The sequence below is a fragment of the Tachysurus fulvidraco genome, chromosome 25, assembly GCF_022655615.1.
Source record: "Tachysurus fulvidraco isolate hzauxx_2018 chromosome 25, HZAU_PFXX_2.0, whole genome shotgun sequence".
Classification (NCBI taxonomy): Eukaryota; Metazoa; Chordata; class Actinopteri; order Siluriformes; family Bagridae; genus Tachysurus; species Tachysurus fulvidraco.
Genome location: NC_062542.1, coordinates 1,558,633 through 1,581,005, shown reverse-complemented (window position 1 = coordinate 1,581,005; position 22,373 = coordinate 1,558,633). Strand labels below are relative to the sequence as shown.

The following is a 22,373-nucleotide window of genomic DNA, read 5'->3' as shown; positions in this document are numbered from 1 at the left end:
TATATTATATTATATATTAATAATATTAATATTTACCTTCTCGCATCGTCTCCATGTATCGTATTGTTCCACGTAGAGCTAAAACTTAAGCTTAAGATCAGATTTTGACAGGTGCCCAGTGCTGCTGGCTACACAGTTTTTGGAGAACCTGAGGTTGATGTGTGTGGACTTTTGGAATACCATCACCCACCAACATGAAACTTTATTCTGAGAGCGTACTCCATTTTTTGGTATTTGACAGAGATCCTGTTTAATCCCTATCACCTTTGGATCTGGCAATATAAAGGTATATATCTAAACCAAACTGGGAAGTCTGGGAGCCTGTGTTTTACAGCTTAAAGCCAAATCCATCTATTGATCTTCAGTAGCCGACTGTAAATATGGCTTCTCTGAGCTGTTACCTGTTTAGGTCCCTCGGCATGAGGTTCTGAAACTCTGAGGAGATTCCCCTGTTGAAGCTGGGTCGAGAGAGTAACCGGTCCGTCTGCCTTTCTGGAGGCTGTCTGTCTGTCTGGTGACTGGGCTGCCTTTGGAGATGAGGATTACGAAGGGCCATGCTGATGTCATTCAGGAGGCGGGGTAACGGTCCAAGTTTGATGATGGCATCCTTTAAGCAAGACAAATTAATAAAACAGAGAAATCCACAAAACAATCAGAAATCATTTCCCGCCCAGCAGACCCCCCCCCCCCCCCCGTCATACAAACCGACTGTAAAGGGCAAAAGAGCATGTGACCTCTCATCTTACTCAGAGAGCACAATAAATGTTTCTATCTTGCTCTCTGAGTCACAGATGGCTATGCCGTCGGGAGTGTTTGAACTCCCTGAAATCCCTGGACAATAGGGCTAACGCTTCTGTGACAGGTTATACATACCTTACTGAGCTGAGCCATAACCTCCCACAGGAGACTGTGCAGGACTGAAAGCTCTCTTCCCAGGTCAATGTATCCCTCGAAAGCCCCGGCATTGCTTATGCTGTCGAGATTGGAGATCTCATACAGAAACTGCTGCATGGAGCCCCACTCCATCTCTAAGAACTCATTCATGAAGCACATATACTCCTCCTTACTGCCAAACCTTAAAGGAATACCATAGGCCAGAGGAAAAATATTTACAAAGCTGTACATCTGTTATTCACATATCATCATCATCATCATCATCATCATCATCATCGGCGGACTTTTTTAACACCTCAAAGCAAATGTTTGCACACTCTTACGATAAACTGAAGAAGACAATAAAGACATTGTGTCATGAACATTGTGTCATGGACCTGTCAAAAACATTGGACGAACCTGTTAGAACCTCCTCTACATATTAATAGCAATGGGAATTTGCTGTTTGGCTGGAATCTACTTTCCTAGAAACTGCGGTTCTCTGTTAAAGAACCGAGAAGCAGTGATGCTCTAAATAAGACGCGGCAGTCCGTACGGTCCAGTTTGAAACAAGGATACAAAAGAAATTTTTATACAGGAAATCGCCTGAACTGACTTGGAGAAGTTAGCGAGGTTCTGCAGCACTTTGGCTATGAGGGTGAGCGTGCGTGATGTCTGCTCATCCGGGTATTCCTGGGTGAGGTTGAATAATGATGGGGACATGACGGCCGGACAAAGGAAGCGCAGGAATAGTGAGCCACTGATCAGGCGGTCAGCAATGTCCTCTCTCCCCCTCTCCGCACAGCGTACTCTCCATGATGCAAAGACCTCCTTCAGCTCTCGTGGAAAAACACTAGTAGATACAGAAGATTTACAATCGAGTATTTCAAAAGAACTTTTGTATAATCTTTGGGACTCTTTCAGACCTACATTATGTCCTTTCCACTCTTATATGTGCTTTATATTTTGACGGTAACAGCAAGTGTAACATATTCACATAATTACCACAGTTCCACCATTTGGAACATTATACGGATACAAGATATTAATACACACAGTATTACACTCCTAATGCTAAAGTTTTTTGGAAAAACTATTCCTTCTCTCTGGGAATTATTAAACGATGATCATAATTAACGTGGAGAGTGACAACTAACCAATGTGAGTTGACGATTTTGCAGAGCGCAAGCTCACAACACATGCGAAGATTCGCCTGATGGTCCAGTAGAACAGAAGGTGGAGTCCTCATGGGATCGACCTCGCAGTTCTCCTCTGACTCATACAGCGCTCGGATGAAGTCACCTGCACACAAGCAAAGAGCAGTTCTGTACAAGTGACACAAAACACTGATCGATCCAAACGATCCTCAATGGATCAAATCAAATCAATATAAAAAGAGCTGTACATCAAGACTGGGATCCCAACAAGGAGTTGATTGCATGGGATATTCTCATGCAAGCTGGTGTGTGCCATCAAAAACAATAATCATGAGAAAGAGAGATTATAGTTATAGTAAGTGCTATTTAATAAATATCAGTTTACACTGTGTTTCAGTTCCAGACTGAACACAGTATAGACCCTTTTTTTGTTTTCTACTGGCTCTTAAAGGCAGGGTCTCCGATTTTTGAGAAATGCTTTAAAAAACTGTCAGGCCGAAAAACAAAAACAAAAATCAAAACAAACGTGTAGCCAATAAGCAGAAAGGGGCGTGTCTTGTCAATATGGGCGGAGAGAATGTTCAGTGCACGTGTGTGACATCAGCAGAAAGCGGTTTTAACATCGACATGGAGGATAAAAACAAAGAAAGAAAGAGAAGAAAGACTTACGATAAGGACAAGAAGTAGGACGTGTTAATATAGGATCAGCTTTCCAGCGCTGGAGAGAACTGAAGGAGCAGGAAGTTGGCCACATATTCACAGGTTGGAGTTTCCCGAGTCAATAACTCCTGAGCTAAACGCTGTTACTACACAAATAACACCTCTTTTCTATCGTAGTAATGTAGAGAGGCAGCTACAACCGCGTTTTGTGTAGTAACAGCGTTTAGCTCAGGAGTTATTGACTCGGGAAACTCCGACCTGTGAATATGTGCCCGACTTTACTTAAGACGCCGAGGCGCTTTTTTCCTTCTCGATAGGTGAGTAACGTTGGTTTTGCTTTGTTACACAGAACTAATATATGCCTTTGTCCTTTACATCATTATGCTTGTGTGTCATTTTTGCTTGTTTGTTTATCTACAATCGTATTGTTCTTCCCTTCAGCTATGATAAAGACACGTTTCTTTCTGTTAGTCGCCCGGGTTACGTATGTATGTGTGGGCGGAGCTATCGATACAGGGGTGGGACCCGTTTGGGTTAGGGGCGTGTTTGTTTTGGTGATTTTATATGTCGACATTGGCTTTCAAACATCGGAGACCCCACCTTTAAGTTCAAAATAAAAAATAAAATTGAAATTCACTATAACAGGAATCGCATAATCACATTTTAAATGTATTTGTTGAAATGTTTGGGCACCGAAGGTTTCTTTGGAAATGGTCAGGTTTGGTCACAGCATCTGCTGAAGCAGTCTGGTTTAACAACAAATCAAAAGGAGGAACTTCTCTCTACAGTTTCTCCAGCAGAGATTCTACAAGAGCGGTAGATCCTGGTCACAGTTTGTGTGGGAGAAGTCGAGCAGCTGTTCGCTCACATGAGTTTTTTGGAAATTAAAAAAAAAAAAAAAAACACAACAAAACGTTAGCTGAAAATGATCACCTAAAGCGTCCTTGAGGTACTTATGTCCGATGAGTTTGAGGTACTCTTCTATAGCTTTGGTGGCTAAGGTGTTCTCTCGGAATATAAGGTGCTCTCGATCGATGAATCTGTCTACTTCACACATCGCCATGTCTGAAAGAAAGTCCTTAAACACAGAAAAAAACAAACGTTCACTTGTAACCAAACGATTCATGAAACCGATTAGAAGTGGACAAGTGAATACAGTGAATATGAACACTAAATGAGTACCTTTGCCTTCCCTGTGCTTTGCAGGATATGCACCAGCGCACAGGCTACCTCCTCCTTGCTTTTCACGCTCAGCAGAGGCTCCAAGACGGCACACAGCGTTCGGTAGTTGTTGGTGACGTACTCTGCAAACTCTTTGTACAGCTCCATAGGCAGGATGCTCATAGTCTGGTAGCGAGACTTGAGCCGCAAAGAGGCGTTGATAATTTTACCCCCTCCTACACCCCCTCCCTTAGCCAGGACACTGGGCTGAATCACAGGGTACCATTGCTCTACAAACTGTCGACCTGTGATGCTGGAAATGGGGATGCTGACCAGTCCTAGATATGTGCTTTTCTCCTGTTGAAAAGCAGTGGGTAAGGGCTATGTTTAGGAACTATGGGAGAATCTTCACAAAGGTTAGAAAAAAAGAATCTTGTGCTTGTAATTCAAACATTCATTCATTCATTCATTTATTCTCTACCGCTTATCCGAACTTCTCGGGTCACGGGGAGCCTGTGTCTATCTCAGGCGTCATCGGGCATCGAGGCAGGATACACCCTGGACGGAGTGCCAACCCATCACAGGGCACACACACACTCATTCACTCACACACTCACACACTACGGACAATTTTCCAGAGATGCCAATCAACCTACCATGCATGTCTTTTGACCGAGGGAGGAAACCAGAATACCCGGAGGAAACCCCCGAGGCACGGGGAGAACATGCAAACTCCACACACACAAGGCGGAGGTGGGAATCGAACCCCCAACCCTGGAGGTGTGAGGTGAACGTGCTAACCACTAAGCCACCGTGCCCCACTAATTCAAACATGAAATATGAAAAACTAAAAAGCAGAGTTACATCATTTCATAGTTTCTCATCCCTCTAAAATAGTACTTGTAAAAGGTTTTTTGTCTGTAAGCCAACTAGTGCATTTATGCAGACGGACAACAACGTATTAAGTTAAACGGCTAATCACTCACCCGCAAGAAAAGTATTTTATGCCATAAATGAATTTTCCTACCTTGCGTCTTTTCTTGTCCGTCTCTTTGTAGAGATGAAGCCGGAGGTTGCGGACAGCCGGGAGGTTGTTGAACTCGAAGTGCTCGCCCCAGAAGACAGTGTCGGTGCGGGGTTTGCTGGTGGTGCGTGCGTACAGCATGTCGTCCAAACACAGTTCACAGTAGTAGCGTTTTTTGGGCGGCAGTTCCCGGGCCTCGATGATCCAGAGCTTCAAGACGTTGTCCACCCTCCGGCTGTTGTCCTGTGTGGGAGTAAACAGTGGACTGCTAAGTACCGGTAGAGACATGTAGGCGTATGGCGTAAGAACATGGAAATAAAGAACCGACTGCTGATGCAAAAGGTAAAGGTTACATCTGACAGAAAGTGGAACGGAATAACAGGTTATTTTACAAAGTAGAAATGTTCAAATATAGAAGTGAGGGGGGAGTTAGAGGATTCGGGGGTTGGTCACGGTTCAGGAAAGATTAGCACTCAGTGTGTAATGAGTACAAAAGAAAAAGATCAAACTATATTCAAAATCCCCACCGGAAGAGCAGAGCACTCTGCTGGTTAGAGAGAGAGAGAGAGAGAGAGAGAGAGAGAGAGAGAGAGAGATGCTTTCATAAAGCCTGAGTCATTTAATCAGATAAAATGCCATTGGTTCACTGTGGCCTGTGTTTCCTGGTGTAATTTAGTTCAGCTAAATATACTCCTGTTTGAAAAGCAGTCGTGGGCAGAAAACAGGGCTTAATTGGTATGCAAGAAAAAGCCTCTCTGTCCTTCAAGCTTCCATCAATAAAATAAATTGATCAGCATGCTCGCTGAGATAATGAGTATCCTTGGTGTGTCCTTTTATCTTTTCTTGAACAGGTATCAGCTAAGATAAATTCATGAGAGCTTTGATGCCGTTCGAAAACTCAGATGCTGTCATCTGCATATCATAATTCAGCCCCCGGCTCCTGCTGCCTGAGCATCTGGATCAGTCAATCATCAACCCAAAACTTCTACCACATTCCCAAAACCATGCAACTTTGGTGTCCATTTAAAGAAAGAGAGATACGTCAAAGAACAGAAAGAAGAACTTTGTGACCTGAGATATTTAAGACAGGGAATGGGAATGGATGGGGAACGTTAAAGGTGGGGTCTCAGATTTTTGAGATTTTCGGTGCGCGTGTGTGACATTAACAGAAAGCGGTTTTAACATTGCAATGGAGGATAAAAACAAAGAAAGAAAGAGAAGAAAGACTTACGATAAGGACAAGAAGTAGGACGTGTTAATATAGGATCAGCTTTCCAGCGCTGGAGAGAACTGAAGGAGCAGGAAGTCGGCCACATATTCACAGGTTGGAGTTTCCCGAGTCAATAACTCCTGAGCTAAACGCTGTTACTACACAAATAACACCTCTTTTCTATCGTAGTAATGTAGAGAGGCAGCTACAACCGCGTTTTGTGTAGTAACAGCGTTTAGCTCAGGAGTTATCGACTCGGGAAACTCCGAGCTGTGAATATGTGGCCGACTTTACTTAAGACGCCGAGGCGCTTTTTTCCTTCTCGATAGGTGAGTAACGTTGGTTTTGCTTTGTTACACAGAACTAATATATGCCTTTGTCCTTCATATGATTATACTTGTGTGGCATTTTTGCTTGTTTGTTTATCTACAATCGTATTGTTCTTCCCTTCAGCTATGATAAAGACACGTTTCTTTCTGTTAGTCGCCTGGGTTACGTATGTATGTGTGGGCGGAGCTATCGATACAGGGGTGGGACCCGTTTGGGTTAGGGGCGTGTTTGTTTTGGTGATTTCAAATGTCAACATTGGCTTTAAAACATCGGAGACCCCACCTTTAAAATGTCGGTATTTTAATTAGAAAAGAGGAAGAGAATTAAATGATCACCTTTATAAAACTTGGTATTCACTTTAAATCTAAACTAAAAAATCTGTGCTGCTCTTCATGTTCCTTGTGACATAGTACCATTTAGCTAAGAATATCAAGTGGTACTCGAAGAAAAGTGCAGAAATCCTGAAACTGATGTGACGTAGATGGATGAGTAAGAAAAAATGAATCGATTATATCTATTATGGTCATTTGTTCCACTCACTTTGTTGGGCTTCACAGCTCTCTGTAGGTTCTCGATCCATTTGTCTCTTTCTGCTGCCGACCGACAGGCGAAGCACTTTGTTCCTGAAGCAGTAGTCACCTGAGATACAAGATAATGTCATTAAAAGAGAAAAAGTTCCACCAATTAGTTTGACAAACACCGGATGAATACCGGCGGTTAATAAAATGTCATGGTAACAGAACACGGTCATCACTGCTCATAGTTCACTCATTGCTCATCTGACATTTAGAAGAATTTTATTTTTTTATTTATTGTTCAACTAGTTTTTCTGTAACTCATTGTTAGGCCTTTTTGTTTAATTCTAGATTCTGATTGGTCAGAAGGCGCTGATTAGTATTCAATAACATAGTGTGTTCCAGAGTAACCACTCATTCACATAGACTTGCATAATTCATTCATTCGTTTTCTACCGCTTATCCGAACTTCTCGGGTCACGGGGAGCCTGTGCCTATCTCAGGCGTCATCGGGCATCGAGGCAGGATACACCCTGGACGGAGTGCCAACCCATCACAGGGCACACACACACTCTCATTCACTCACACACTACGGACAATTTTCCAGAGATGCCAATCAACCTACCATGCATGTCTTTGGACTGGGGGAGGAAACCGGAGTACCCGGAAGAAACCCCCGAGGCACGGGGAGAATATGCAAACTCCACACACACGAGGCGGAGGTGTGAGGCGAACGCGCTAACCGCTAAGCCACGTGCCCCCCGGCTTTGTAACAGTCAGAGGTAAAGATGTAATTTTAAGTTTCTCCCGAATGTTTCCAGACAGACGAGTTTATAAAGCTCTCACAAGCTGTGAGAAAGTCCTTTAAAAATGATCAAGTTTACGTAAACATCAAGTCTAACTTCTAACGCTGTACATGCTATTTACAGGAGCTCTAGTCTCACCTCAAAGCAGTACTCCTGCCCTAAAATGCTGGAGTGAACAGGTTTGATGATGGCGTCCTCATCCAGCGTGAGATCCAGCGCCTCGGCCGCACTACTGGGAGACAGCAGGGATTCGTGGGAATGTGACTCTTTGAAGCTCTGCATCAGACGAGTCCTGAAGGGAGGCAAAGAGGAACAAAGCTCCCAAAAAGCTCAGCTTGAACAGTGGCTTGTCCAAAACCTGACCGAATCAACATTCTGCTTGATATCAACTAGAACAGAAACGCTGGTTAAACACCTACCCAGTGACGCTTTAGGCTGGAACTTACAGTAGACGGCTAATATTTGGTACATACCTGTGAACCTGTGAACGTATCAGTGGCTGTGTACAAAGCATCCTCACAGGTAACTGGACATACGAGTTCAAATTAAACAACAACTCATTGATTGAGATTAAGAAACAGCATCCACAAACACCTACCTACACTTACCGCACCTTCTAGCACACAAGCTAGAGGGATCCATACGCTTAAACTAAAGCACGAGACACACGAGACAAGACCTGACAGACCGAAAGAATAATAACGATGAGGTTATACAGCAAACATATTAATAAAGACAAATTAAGCACTTTTAAATGAAACAAATAAAACAAGAAAATCCTTAGAAACCCACGAGAGCTGTAGCTTTCTCTTCTCTGGCGTATCCTCGTAACATAACCGTTACTGTATACATTCAGGAATAAAATGTGCATCAGGGTGTTAAAGACATACAGTGGGGAGAGAGAGAGAGAGAGAGAGAGAGAGAGAGAGAGAGAGAGAGAGAGAGAGAGCGGTGTAAAAATAGATCCATCAGAATGAGTCAGAATGAAAAAAGTGAAAAAAGAGGGATGTAGGAGAGGAAGGGAGGGAGGGAGAAAGAGAAAGACACGGAGAGAGAGAGAGAGAGAGAGAGAGAGAAGACAAAGATGGACTTCTCTGAGTAAATCAAGGAGTTATGTAAGCTGCAGGATCCAAAATGAGAGAAAGCAAAAAAGAAAGTGGGGGGTGTGGAGCCTGGGGAGTTTGAGCTTGTTACTAGGCTTCAATAGCTGACAATGATGGACAGCAGGCCAGGAAAGTGATGTGTGACTAATAAAAAAGACACCCAAATGTAGTGTATATACTCAGGATTCTCTTCTTAAAACATCTGACAGAAGCTTTCAGGGAATAAACACACTAGAGGAGTCTAGAGTCCAAGTTCAGAATCTGAAGCCCTACAAGTACAGAATCTCAAGCTGACTCATGTCCAAGGTTCATGTCCAAAAGACCCTAACCCTAACCCAACCAATACCCCTTACCCTATCCTACCCTAACCATAACCCTAACCCAACCCCTTACCCTAACCCTAACCCAACCCTAACCTACCCTAACCTACCCTAACCTACCCTAACCTTAACCCTACCCCTTACCCTGTCCTACCCTAACCCAACCCTACCCCTTACCTTATCCTACCCTATCCTACCCTAACCCTAACCCAACTCTAACCCTACCCCTTACCCTATCCAACCCTAACCCTACCCCTTACCCTATCCTGCCCTAACCCTAACCTAAACCTTACTCTACTTTACTCTAATCCTAATCCAATCCTAAATCCTAACCCAACCCTAACCTAACCCAACCCAACCCTAATCATAAACCTAATCCTAACCCTAACCCCAACCCAAACCCTAATCCTAACCCTATTCCTAAATCCTAACTCCAACCCTAACCCTAAACCCTTCCCCAACCCTAATCCTAACCCTAATCCTAACCCCAACCATAATCCTAAACCTTACCCTACCTTACCCTAATCCTAATCCAACCCTAAATCCTAACCCAACCCTCACCCTAATCTTAACCCTAACCCTTACCCTAACCTTAACCCTAACCAAAGCTGAAGAAATGTCACTTAATCACACCACCTCACCACTATAAATAATGTACTAAAAAAGCACCACACACCAGTGATTTATTCCTTTTGTTATCTATCACAAGTTCATATTCTAACAGCCAGTGATTTAAAGGCAAATCTCAGAGACTTTATTTAATCGCTTGAAACCAAATACTCAGAGTCCGAGGGTAGCGTTTATTCAGCGCTGAAAATAAATGAAAAAATGAATAAGTCATGACTGAAGGACCTGAACAAATGACACGGCATCTGGCCAAAGAAAGTTCAAGACAAAGGACAAGCAGACTCTATAATGACTTTATAGAGGTGCATCACATTAAATGCCTTCGGACCATCTGCGGATGTGCTCGTTTTCACACAAGGTCGGTTTTAGTTAGCTAGTTATCATGCAGACATACGCACACAGCTCTCTACCGGAGTCCAAGGCTGACGAAGGAGTCAGTTCCACCTCACACTGATAGTAAACAATATAAAACTAGAAAAGAACGGCTGAAGTATATTTGGCTTCTTTCAGCTAAGAATTTCTCTACAAGACACAATATGACAAGCATCTGCAGTCAAACATCATTTACGGGACACCTGCGGTGAAAATCACGGATATGCGTAATCTAATTTGGGTCGAATATCGCATAGTACAAAACTGGCTCAAGGTGCACAAAACTTTCATTCATTCATTCATTCCGAACGTCTCGGGTCACGGGGAGCCTGTGCCTATCTCAGGCGCCATCGGGCATGGAGGCATATACACCCTGGACGGAGTCCCAACCCACACACACACTACGGACAATTTTCCAGAGATGCCAATCAACCTACCATGCATGTCTTTGGACCGGGGGAGGAAACCGGGGTACCCGGAGGAAACCCCCGAGGCACGGGGAGAACATGCAAACTCCACACCCCCAAAACTTACAGTATAATCAAATGTAAAAAAGATAAGCTGCAGTCTGGGATAGAAAGAAATCAGCCCCAGTGTCTTTATCTATGTCATTCCTTTTTATGACCACTGGTGGGGCTATTGTTCCTGATTCCAGAAAAAAAAAAAAAAAAGATTCGCGGGAGCGGGCGGTTTCACCTTTCCCCGGGCGGGAGTGGGTGGTCAGAAAATTTAGCGGGAGATCCGCGGGACCCGGTGGGATTTGGCGTGTAGCCTAATAATAAGAATGGAGTCAACACATGACGTTGAGAAGAAGATTAGTATTAGCATTAGTATTAATTTATCTTATTTACATGCATTCATGTTTAATTCTGTTATTCTGGACATTAGCCTGAAATAATAATTAGTCTCATCATTTGTATACAATCAAAATTTTCACAAGCTCTCAAGAAAAAATCTGCAGGAGTGGGCGGGAGTGGACACAAACATTGCGGGTGCGGGCGGGAGTGGAACACGCAGCTTGCGGGCGCTGGCGGTCCTGGTCAGGAATTCAGCGGGAGCGGGGGGTGCGGGTTTATAAAAACAGTCCTGCGCAGGGCTCTAATACAAGCAGATATTATAAGCATATGGAAAACAAAAGTGAAGAAGAGTAAAGGAGGGAAATCGTTAGGAATGTGTGTAAAAGTAGGAAAAGCAGTGATCACCTGTCCTGATCAGCGCTGCGGAATCGTGGGAGGATCATTTGGCGAAAACTGCTAGTGCGGTCCAGCTTCGGTTGACTCTTCGCTCGCTTTATGGACCCCTTTAGCCTTCGGCCAAGAAAACTCTGGAACAACACGTTAGGAAACAAGTCAACTATCTAATATGAGAAATGGCTTCCTTCAACACAATCCGTATAAATGTTCAGGTCTGGACAAAAAGTCAATGTAGAACCTGATACTGAGGTACAAAGGAAAGGGTGGAGAGAAAGTGTGATCGATGGAAAAGTAACATTTGGAGAGATGACCTTAAAAATATAAATAAAACTGTCAAACCCTGTTTTATACACCGCTATTCTACGGGCTTCCATGTGATATTCCTGCACCGTCTCACATTAATCACTAGAGGGCAGCGTTGCCCAATAAATATTATTTATCAGTCCAATTGAGTACGAAGGGAAAAAAGCTTTTAGGATCAGATATAAAAAATGACACACACCCTTCATTAGCCCAATTCCAAATAAAAAATATATCCCATATTTAAAAAAAATAAAAGATCATTTCTGTTAAATGACATTTCATAAATTTGTAGATCTTGAACTAATGTTTAAAGGTCAGATAATTTACACAATATGGTAGAACATTACACAATCAGGATACAACACATGTGGCCTAAACTAAAGGCGTATTTTTGTAATACATAAACTGCATTCACATTTAGTTACATCACTAATAAGTATTAGTTTTCTTGAGCAAAGAAAATCAGTCATCCTTTATAATTTGATATACATATACATTATGTATTATAACACTGATAAGTTCAGCCCACGTGAAGCAGCAGCGCATCAGATTTGAGCGCCTGACTCAGGTTCTGGCTGGGGTCCGTGTGAGCATGTTGGCTTACTGAGTGACTAAGATTGTTTGTCTGGCACCTTGGTGCCACTCGCTCTGGCATTTCTCACACGCTGGCACTTGGCGTGACCGCACCACGCGTCTCCGGATGCACGTACCTCAGGCGAGGGCAGAGCCGCTACGGCGGACTTCACCTTCCGTTCTCTGGCCCAATGAGAGACAAGAGAAGAGGACGGGGAAAGAGAAGGAGAGAAAAATGGATACTGAGGAGTAGAGGAATAGAGTGATGGAGTGTGGTGTTGATCTTTCTGGTAAAAGGGGGCAGGGCATGGATGAAGAGAAAGAAAAAGGGAAAGATAGAGAGAGAGAGGGAAGGACAGAGGGAGAGGCGACGTGCCGGCGGTCTTGTTTGTGAAGGGACGAGTGGCGTCCCTTAGAAGAGGAAGGGGAAAAAGAAAGGGATGGCAGGAGTGAGCGAGGACAGGATGGAGGGGTACTCACGGATTGTCGGAAGGGTTGAGGGGGGGCTATGGGAGGGGTCTCCATGCTCGGCTGACGCCCAGTGGCGATGCTTTTCCGCCTGAGGCGGGCGGGGTCTGAGAGAAAGAGAGACAGAGAGAGAGAGAGAGAGAGAGAGAGAGAGAGAGAGAGAGAGAGAGACCAAATTAACATGCCATTAAAAAATCACAATGCACTTTATCTCCTACAGCAAACTCCACAAACGAGTTTCACATCAGCAGCAGGAACAGAAACAATCTAGTGCAAACTTTATGATCTGTAAATCCACAATGCTAATTTTACGTGTTTAATGACTTTTTTATGACACGGTCATTCTGCATCATAAGCAAGAAAAAACATCAAACAAAAAAAATCACAACATTTGCAAAATCTACGGCTCAAAATTTTGCGCGTCCCCGACCATCACACCCGTGTGTGTCCTTGCTGAACATCTCACTGCAGATTTATTCCTCTCGGTTCCGGTCAGTTCCAATCATCACTCCAGGTTAACTTTCCATTGGATGCTGTTGGGATTTGTGTTCGTTCAGCTCCAAGAGCATCAGTGAGATCAGACTCTGATGTCGGGATGTTGAGGAGACTCCGGTTCATCCTAAAGGTGTTCAGTGGGGTCGAGTCAGAGTCAGGGCTCAGTGCAGGACTCTCCGGTTCTTTACTCCGACCTTAACCACCGTACTGTGTCTTCGTGGAGCTCAGGGGTTTTTTGCACAGGCACATTGTCATGATGGAGCAGAGTTTTGGGTCTCGTATGCCTCTTTTCCACTGGAAAGAACCGGGTGCTGGTTCAGAGCTAGCGCTGGTGCTGGTTCAGAGTCGGTTGCTTCTAAGGACCGGTTTGCCTTTCCACCGGCTAGAGAGCGTCACAGCGCCGAGTGTGACGTCACTGTATACGTGTCACAGCAACGTTAGCGCAGCAGCGGCAAACACAAACACAACAACAATGGCGGATGTTGCTTTACTGTTAATGCTCATGGCTTTGTGAACCTACATCGGCATCCAAACGCGGCGAATAAAACGTGTACGTGCGGCTCCGTGTAATCTGTATAAACGGAGGTCGTAATCGATAAAGTACATAACGTTATTTTATCGTTAACACAGAAAAAATTTAGCCTTAGCATGTAGCTACCTACTATCATGTGTGCTGATAATGTGTCATATCGCGGTAAAGTAAAAGTGTATTAAACATTAGTATACTTAAGGTACATTATCAAATGTGCTAACAGTAGCCCCGCCTCCAGCTCCTGACGCAAGCGGTTCTTAAGTCTAGACCAGCAACATTTTGGTGCTACTTAAGAACCACTTTTCCTGGTTCGGAGCCGGTGCTTTGGCGGTCGAAACAGAAAGAATTGGTTCTAAATTAGGCTCCAAACCAGCACTAAAACTGCCTCGGTGGAAAAGGGGCAATAGTGCCAGAGAAGGGAAACTGTAATGCTACAACATACAGAGACATTCGGTAACTGTGTGCTTCTGAAATTTGTGGTAAAGAAACACATCACATATTTGCAGACCTCGACCTGGACTCAGCTCGGACTGTATATTTGACTGAACTTGGGCTCTATGGTTTGGGCTTCTGGGTTCTACACTCAAATCCAGCTCAAGTCTCTAGACTAAAATCTGTGGTGTGGGATTCTGGACTCTGTGGCTTACGACTCTGGACTGATCACCAGCACCACACGGTGGGATCCTGTATTAGACTCGGACCCGACGGTTTGTGACTCTGGACTCGTGAACTTGGAAATCTGGAGATTTCTGACCGAAGAGCAGAAAGCACTCTGTTCCTAAAAGAGCGGTTTATCTACATCACAATTTCCGTCAGCCACGACTTTGTGTAACCATGACACACTGCTTGCTTGCTTTGGGTTCCTGATGGTTCTTGATAATTCCACCCATCACCATCATCACAAAGGGAACACACTATGAAGGACACACACTGTGGAACGAAGGCCGACTAAAAAAAGAAGCTTCCGTGCATCAGCTGAAGGAATAAAGCTGTAGTCACGAGAGCGAGAGGTCGTGCTGGCAAACAGAGTATGTATCAAACGGCGTCCTTGGGAGCGCATCTGCTTCCTGTGTGTGTGTGTGTGTGTGTGTGTGTGTGTGTGTAATGAATGTGGACACCAGCCGGTTCAGCAGAAACAAACGAATGGACGGAGTGTCGGTTAAGCAGGAATCAGAAGCCTGGGTGAGTGAAGGAGCAGAAAGAAAAAGAAAAGAAACACCAGCAGTATTTTGTTTTATCCTCCGCTTTATCATGCAGCAGCAGATCAGTTCTAACCCTTACATAAATCCAATTGTAAATGCCCACTGTCTCTGTAAGCTATCACTCTCCCCGTCTCTCGCTGTCACCTTCTTTCCCTCCCTCGTCTTCCTCTCTTTCCTGCTTTCCCTGCCGTTTTCTGCCTCTTTAACACATACACACAGTTTGTTCTCGATCACCCACACATCTCCTTTACATAATTCAAATAGTGCATTTTTCCATCTCTCTCTCTCTCTCTCTCTCTCCTCTAAAGCCTCGTCTCTCGTCTCCGCAGCCTCCCTCCCGCGCTCTCGCTCTCTTTTTGGATCTTTTTCTCCTGTCTTTGCGCTTTCGTTCTCATTCACAATGTTTTCACCGCCTTTTATGAGGCGCTCAGAAGCGAAGGCAGAACGCAAACCGAACCCGTTCCGTTTTACGGGGTTACGACCCCTTCTCTTTCTTTTCTGTATGTCTTACAAGAGTTCTGAAATGTGGAGTTTTATGTCAATCTATTAAAACTTTATGTCAAATAATAAATTGTTTAATGACATAAAACGGCCTTGAGACGTCTCTACGCCGTCGCACTCATTAAAAATAATGGGATCTAACGATTAGGCAAAAGTATGCAAATAATATTCTGTCGTCCCGATGCAGATCGCCAGGTAGTTAAAGGCAAGTCAGCTAGCTACATAAAACCAGAGTGTTTGGTTTCATAATTATTTGACGGTAAAGCATCACCATGGCAACCGCCGTTGTTAACAATACTAGCATCGCTAGCATGCGTATTCTATGGCTTAAAGTTTCACATCAACTCGTCTATTTATTTACGGTTGAAAGTAAATATGACAATGTTGTCATCGCTAAGCGGACCCGTGTGGAGCTCCGTTCCTGACGATGTCCGTTTTAAAATGGAAAAAAAAATGTTTACAATTTTACATTTTAAAACAAATCTAAATATTCAGAATCGATAATTTAGCTAGAAATTGGTAATATGTTCAAATGGAAACGATCTGGATTTAAATACACTGTAAAATCTATGGAATGCATTTCAGACCAAAAACATAAGTATTAGTAAATTAATGAATTAATCTAATTATTATATTAAAGTCCATTAAATTACTGTATCACTCTTTAGGTTTCAGGTTGGTGGAGAGTTTCTGCCTCAAGTGGAGGAGTTTAAGTATCTTAGGGTCTTGTTCACGAGTGAGGGAAGGACGGAGCGGGAGATCGACAGGCGCATCGGTGGATCTTCTGCTGTGATGCGGTCGATTGTGGTGAAGAAAGAGCTGAGCCACAAGGCGAAGCTCTCTATTTACCGGTCGATCTACGTTCCTACCCTCACCTATGGTCATGAGCTTTGGGTCATGACCGAAAGGACGAGATCCCGGATACAGACGGCCGAAATGAGTTTCATCCGCAGGGTGGCCGGGCGCTCCCTTAGAGATAGGGTGAGGAGCTCGGTCACTCGGGAGGAGCTCAGAGTAGAGCTGCTGCTCCTCCACATCGAGAGGGGTCAACTGAGGTGGCTCGGGCATCTGTTTCGGGTGCCTCCTGGACGCCTTCCTGGGGAGGTGTTCCGGGCATGTCCGACCGGGAGGAGGCCCCGGGGAAGACCTAGGACACGCTGGAGGGACTATGTCTCTCGGCTGGCCTGGGAACGCCTCGGTATTCCCCCGGAAGAGCGGGAGGAAGTGTCTGGGGAGCGGGAAGTCTGGGCGTCCCTGCTTAGTCTGCTGCCCCCATGACCCGGCCCCGGATAACCAGTAGAAGATGGATGGATGGATGGATGGAGGGATGGATGGATAGGTTTTATGTTAGATTGTTAATATGTCTCTTGCTTTTATTCTTCACAGCATTCAATTATTTCCTCTTCGGTCCACATTTTCTATCCCTGAAGTGCTTTGTTTTTAAAGGACACCATTTACTTAAGAAAAATCTGGTGACTCGCTAACCCGTACGAGCGGCTCAGGAGATGTTCATAAGCAGGCGCGTAACCCGACTCTGAGCACACAGAACGTCCCCTGGGTAAATATTTAAGGTGCCGACCGAGCTCAGCCCAGGGTCTGTCAGCTATCTACCACAGAGGTCTCTTTAATCCCTTCCTTCTTATCCAGATAATCACATCTCCCTACGTTCAGGTGCCATCTTACGCTTAGTGTCATCAGCCTTGCGCTGGTTCGGTGTTAAGCATCGGATCTCAAGAGGAAACTGGAAAAAGTTTTACATTTACTGGCGGCTCGTAAGATTTTTTTGCTGCCCAATAAATCATGAATAGTCTGTTACAGAAGTATTGACACCCTTTTATAGAATACACAGCAAAGACTCAGTCCATTCCACAGTCAGTTAATGGCGATTAACCTACAGGGTTTATATTCATCCGACTGGTTAGCACGTTCGCCTCACACCTCCAGTGTCGGGGGTTCGATTCCCGCCTCCGCCTTGTGTGTGTGGAGTTTGCATGTTCTCCCCGTGCCTCGGGGGTTTCCTCCGGGTACTCCGGTTTCCTCCCCCGGTCCAAAGACATGCATGGTAGGTTGATTGTCATCTCTGGAAAATTGTCCGTAGTGTGTGAGTGTGTGAGTGAATGAGAGTGTGTGTGTGCCCTGTGATGGGTTGGCACTCCGTCCAGGGTGTATCCTGCCTCGATGCCCGATGACGCCTGAGATAGGCACAGGCTCCCCGTGACCCGAGGTAGTTCGGATAAGCGGTAGAAGATGAATGAATGAATGAATGAATGAATGAATATTCACACTATATTCACACAGACTTTAACCATTTTTGTTTATTTCCAAAAAGGCTCCAATAAGTTTCAGGATTTTCTTTCTTATTCTTATCGAGTCTCTGTAATCGTCTAACGAACAAATCCTATCACCAGACGCTACGGCCGCGTCCCAGACGGGTGCGTTATCTGATGCGGCGTAGAACGAATTAACATGTCTATTAAGAATCTACACAGAAACTCATCACAAAAGGAAACAGAGTGAGTAATGCAGTGTATACATGCGCACACACACACACACACATACACACACACACACACACACACACATTCGACGCTAATTATAAACACTCCTGATTAAAAAACTCAGCTGAATTGTACAGGACAGAGCGAGTATAATACAGGTTCCTTTATGCTGAATGGATTTGGAAAACGACGGGCGACTGGTCAAATCCCAGCTACACGTCACACAGGAACATCCGGACTTTAACAGGAACGTGTGCTCTGGTGTGTTATACAGTAGACATCACGACGTATCGGTTCCAGGAAGGTTTGTTTACAATCTGGGTGATTCGTGTGTGTACAAATCACCCAATCGAATGCCCTCTGAAGGTATGTCTCCCACCACTCAGAGTGCGTTACCCTAAAATTGGTGCTCATTAGCAGAAAAATGGCTGACGGTCGATCTGTTTTTGTTTGCTTCTTCTTCTACAGTTTTATTTTGAAGAGGGTAGAGTTTGTATGAGGTCATGGTTAAGTTACAGGAACTCCTGTGACACATTTGTGGAGATGTGTTTAATATATCCAGGTTTTTAGTTATCTAACACATGTTAGGGTTAGGGTTAATCTGACAGTCTGACTCCTAACCCTAAGGTCGGGGGTTCGAGTCTCAGACCGGCCACGACTGAGGTGCCCTCGAGCAAGGCACCGAACCCTCCCAACTGCTCCCCGGGCCCCGCAGCGTAAATGGCTGCCCACTACTCCAGGTGTGTGTGTGTGTGTGTGTGTGCACTTTGGATGGCTTAAATGCGGAGAACGAATTCTGCGTATGGGTCACCGTACTTAGCCGTATGTCACGTCACGTCACTTCATTAACCTCAAAGTATTTAGTCAGGTGGAGATTTACTAGCATTCAAACCAACCAAGAAGTCTTGTCCTGGATGTCTTATGTCCCGAAGGAAGCACGCCTTAGCCTTAATCATCCCTAATTCGAGAACGAGCAGTATTAGAGAGACTGAAACAGTAGGAAAACAATTGTGAAATATCCAGCAAAATGTATCGTCTTTTTTTTCTAACAGCTCGGATTAAAACTCGCAAACTTTCCTAATCTGGCTTTAATTAAGCAGTCAGCTTTTCTAACGCTCGATGACCCGATGGTCCGACGATTTAAGCCCTACGATAAAGTTACTCTCTGGCGTGGACGCTGGCTAAAAGCTTGAGCCAAGTGCAAGAGCTTCATTTTTATAAGTATGGGGTGGGGGTGGGGGGTCGGGTGGGGGGTGGTTAGCTTTAAAATGCTGGGATTTGTAGAGTAGTTCAGCCAGAAGTGAAGCAGCAGTTGGACTCGGGAACAGAAAGCCTGAGGTTTAACATGTACCAAAGCAGGTGAAAAAGACAAGCATGAATCAGGACAAATCCCTGGGTGGTCTCAGACCTCCACACACTCAGCCAACACGAAGCAGGCGGTCCGCAACGACGCTCTCGGCCATGAAACCGAGAGCTGCTCTGAATCCACAAGAATATAGAGACTTGCCATTAACCTTGATAGATACAGTTATATTGTAGCTCTCTGTGTTCATTTCACAGCAGTGTGTGTGTGTGTGTGTGTGTGTGTGTGTGTGTGTGTGTGTGTGTGTGTTTATTTTAGACTTAGAGGTTGTGGTTTTGAATCTGAGAACTGCTTGCACTTGTTTCTATAGTAACGGCTCATTCACAGGAACTTACAGTAGATGGTGAAGAATCTACCAGATCGAAGGCTAATAATAAAAGACTGATATCCGTTTTCTGTAAGCTGACGTTTGTTTAAGCTCCATGTTTATGGAAGGAGTCTACAGCAGTGGTCCCCAACCCCCGGGCCGCGGATCGGCACCGGTCCGTGGACCAAACAATTCCGGGCCGCCCAAGGAACATTAAATTATTTCCATGTTATTTACTGTGGTGTATTTCTCTCGGGTTTGTGCGACTTTCCATGGACGAGAGGTTAACCGGGAGCTGAGAGACGTCACCTAAAGCCGCACCGATACCGCGCATGCGCAAAATATCGTGATATCGGGCCGGGTTTAGGTGACGTCTGGAGCTGAGCGGCTGCAAGCGGCAGTGGTGTTGTAGCTTTGGTGGAGAGAGAAGGTGTGTATCGCTCTTCTCTCTGTTCACTGGTACTTTGTCATGTTTAACAGTGCTTGGTGTACGTGTATATTGTGTTTGCTCAAATTTAACCCACAAATTAGCAAAAATGAGCACGAAACAGACGTCGTTAGAAAGTTAGAAACTCTGCCGGTGTTCTGGATTAAAGTCATGGCGGAATACCCTGAGATTGTCACCACAGCACTTACATCACTATCGCCATTTCCGACATGCTGTCTGTGTGAAGCGGGGATTTCTGCAGTGACGGCAACCGATACGAAACAACGGAATAAACTGGACATAAGCGACACACTTCGGGTGTCATTGTCTCCTGTTACCCCAGATGGAACCGTCTCGTTGTAAAGGAACAAGCTCAGGGTTCTCATTGATTTAGCGTTGTAGTGAGTTAAAAAGGCATGTTTAAATACAATTAAATAAAAATGATTAATTTTAATTTAATTGTATAGTCGCCACCCCCCACCCCCAGCGGGCCGCGGTAAAATGATCAAACATTGACCGGTCCACGGCGAAAAAAAGGTTGGGGACCACTGATCTATAGTGTCGTCGCTTCTTAGCAGTCTCGGGTAAAGCTGGAGTTTACGGGTTACAGTAACACAACAAACCCTCAACGAAGAAAAAAGTGTGAGGGAGCATCAGGTAAATCTGTGTAAACGTAAGCGAGAGCAGGAGCTAATCTGAATCACGGACGTTCGTGACATTAAATGAATGAAGAGATAAAACTGTAATTGTTCGCCGTGGTGCAGTCTGAGTTGTTTTAGAAGAATAATCCATGATGCAGCGTGATACGTTACGACCCTGAAGTGCACTACGTTCCTAAACCATCACGTCTCAGCTAGGGATGTACCGATCCGATATATAGGATCGGTATCGGCGCCGATCCTAGCATTTAGAGTGGATGGGGTATCGGTGGTGCGTGACCGATCCAAATCCGATACCCGTGGTCATGGGTATCGCACTTTTCGGAGCGCCGCCAGTCGAATCCATTCCGCTTGAGGAATGCCCTAATAAATTAAACTCCATTCCGCGTTTTACCTACAGCATTACACGCCCACTTTGTATTTACTTCCGACGCCCGTGCCCGTGGTGGTTGAATAATGTCAATTAACTAACTATCGCTTGAACTTATAAGAAAAATAAATTACATTAATGTAAATAAATATAATACATTTTATAGTAAATATGTTACACAACCGCCTGCGACAGATAGACAAGTTTATCAGGCGTCCTTTTTATTTACCTCAGTGCGTTAAACATGTCGCTCATTTGGGTGCGAGGTTTACTGTTTAATACACTTTACATCGTGTTTCAGGAGTTCTAATATAATATTCACTGTAAAATATTGTCTTTTCTTCAGAAAATAATTTAATTTAATAATTACAGTATATATGGTTTAGATTGTTATACCACTAACTGTTAAAAGTTCTGTTTGCTTCTGCATTAATACTTTTTTAAGGTTTCTTGATAACCATTTATCATCCAGTAATATGCATTATTGTATTTCTTTGCCAGAAACAAATAAATCTTAATAACTAAACGAGTCGTTTACGTTCTTTAGTTTTAAAGGTAGAAAATATCACAGGTATCGGATCGGGATCGGTATCGGATCGGAAGAGAGAAAGTGGTATCGGTACATCCCTTTTCTCAGCGTGCTTTATTCTGTTCATTTCTCAGCTGCCGTCTCGTGTATAAATGAGAGACAAACGGTCACCGATCCCTTCAGCAGTGTTTATGTCATACAAACATTAGCACTTGTGTAATTACCCAAAAACGACAGGATTCTTCGTTAGAATTTTTTTTCTGTTCTTTCTTTTCACTTAACTCTCTATTGCCAAAACACGATACCTCGTTCTTTTATAATTTGCGAGTGCTCACGGCAACGCCGAACCGAATTAGAGGAATGTTTTGTGAGAATATTCTCTAAGAAGCACTCGGGCCGGTGGGAAGTGTTTGATATGTCAAAGACAATGAGAAGTAGGAGTCGTTTACAAATAAGGTCATTATAATCACCTAGCAGGAGCATTGGCATTTATATATTTATATCTTTCTCTCTCTCTCTCTCTCTCTCTCTCTCTCTCTCTCTCTCTCTCTCTCTCTCTCTCTCTCACACACACACACACACACAAAGAGGTGTGTCCATTCTGCTTTCCCTTCTGTCATTATGTCGTATCAAGCTCACGATACGAAGGGATTAATAACACTAACGCCGGCTGAATTTAATCACTTCAGTTTTATTCATGCTATAAGACAGCTTGGAAAAAAAATAAAACCTCTTGGCAGATCTATTTATTTCAATTTCTCACTCAAAGTCCCTTTTGATGCAAATCCAAATCCA

The 22,373-nt window shown here is 44.2% G+C and overlaps 1 protein-coding gene across 13 annotated transcripts in view; it reads right to left on the bottom strand.

Moving 5' to 3' along the window:
- syngap1b (synaptic Ras GTPase activating protein 1b) overlaps window positions 1-22,373 on the bottom strand; it is a 91,671-nt gene that overhangs the window by 22,992 nt on the left and 46,306 nt on the right. For 11 of the 13 annotated variants that reach the window (XM_047808703.1, XM_047808704.1, XM_047808706.1 and 8 more), the window contains 11 exons: window positions 12,708-12,802; window positions 11,361-11,482; window positions 7,875-8,028; window positions 6,956-7,054; window positions 4,879-5,118; window positions 3,873-4,208; window positions 3,624-3,768; window positions 2,031-2,175; window positions 1,490-1,726; window positions 874-1,075; window positions 402-607 (listed from right to left, as the gene is read on the bottom strand). In XM_047808703.1, the coding sequence (XP_047664659.1) occupies window positions 402-607; window positions 874-1,075; window positions 1,490-1,726; window positions 2,031-2,175; window positions 3,624-3,768; window positions 3,873-4,208; window positions 4,879-5,118; window positions 6,956-7,054; window positions 7,875-8,028; window positions 11,361-11,482; window positions 12,708-12,802 (1,981 nt within the window). Of the gene's footprint in view, window positions 1-401; window positions 608-873; window positions 1,076-1,489; window positions 1,727-2,030; window positions 2,176-3,623; window positions 3,769-3,872; window positions 4,209-4,878; window positions 5,119-6,955; window positions 7,055-7,874; window positions 8,029-8,334; window positions 8,666-11,360; window positions 11,483-12,707; window positions 12,803-22,373 lie in introns of those variants that run through there. The other 2 variants (XM_047808713.1, XM_047808714.1) reach the window with 2 other exon arrangements.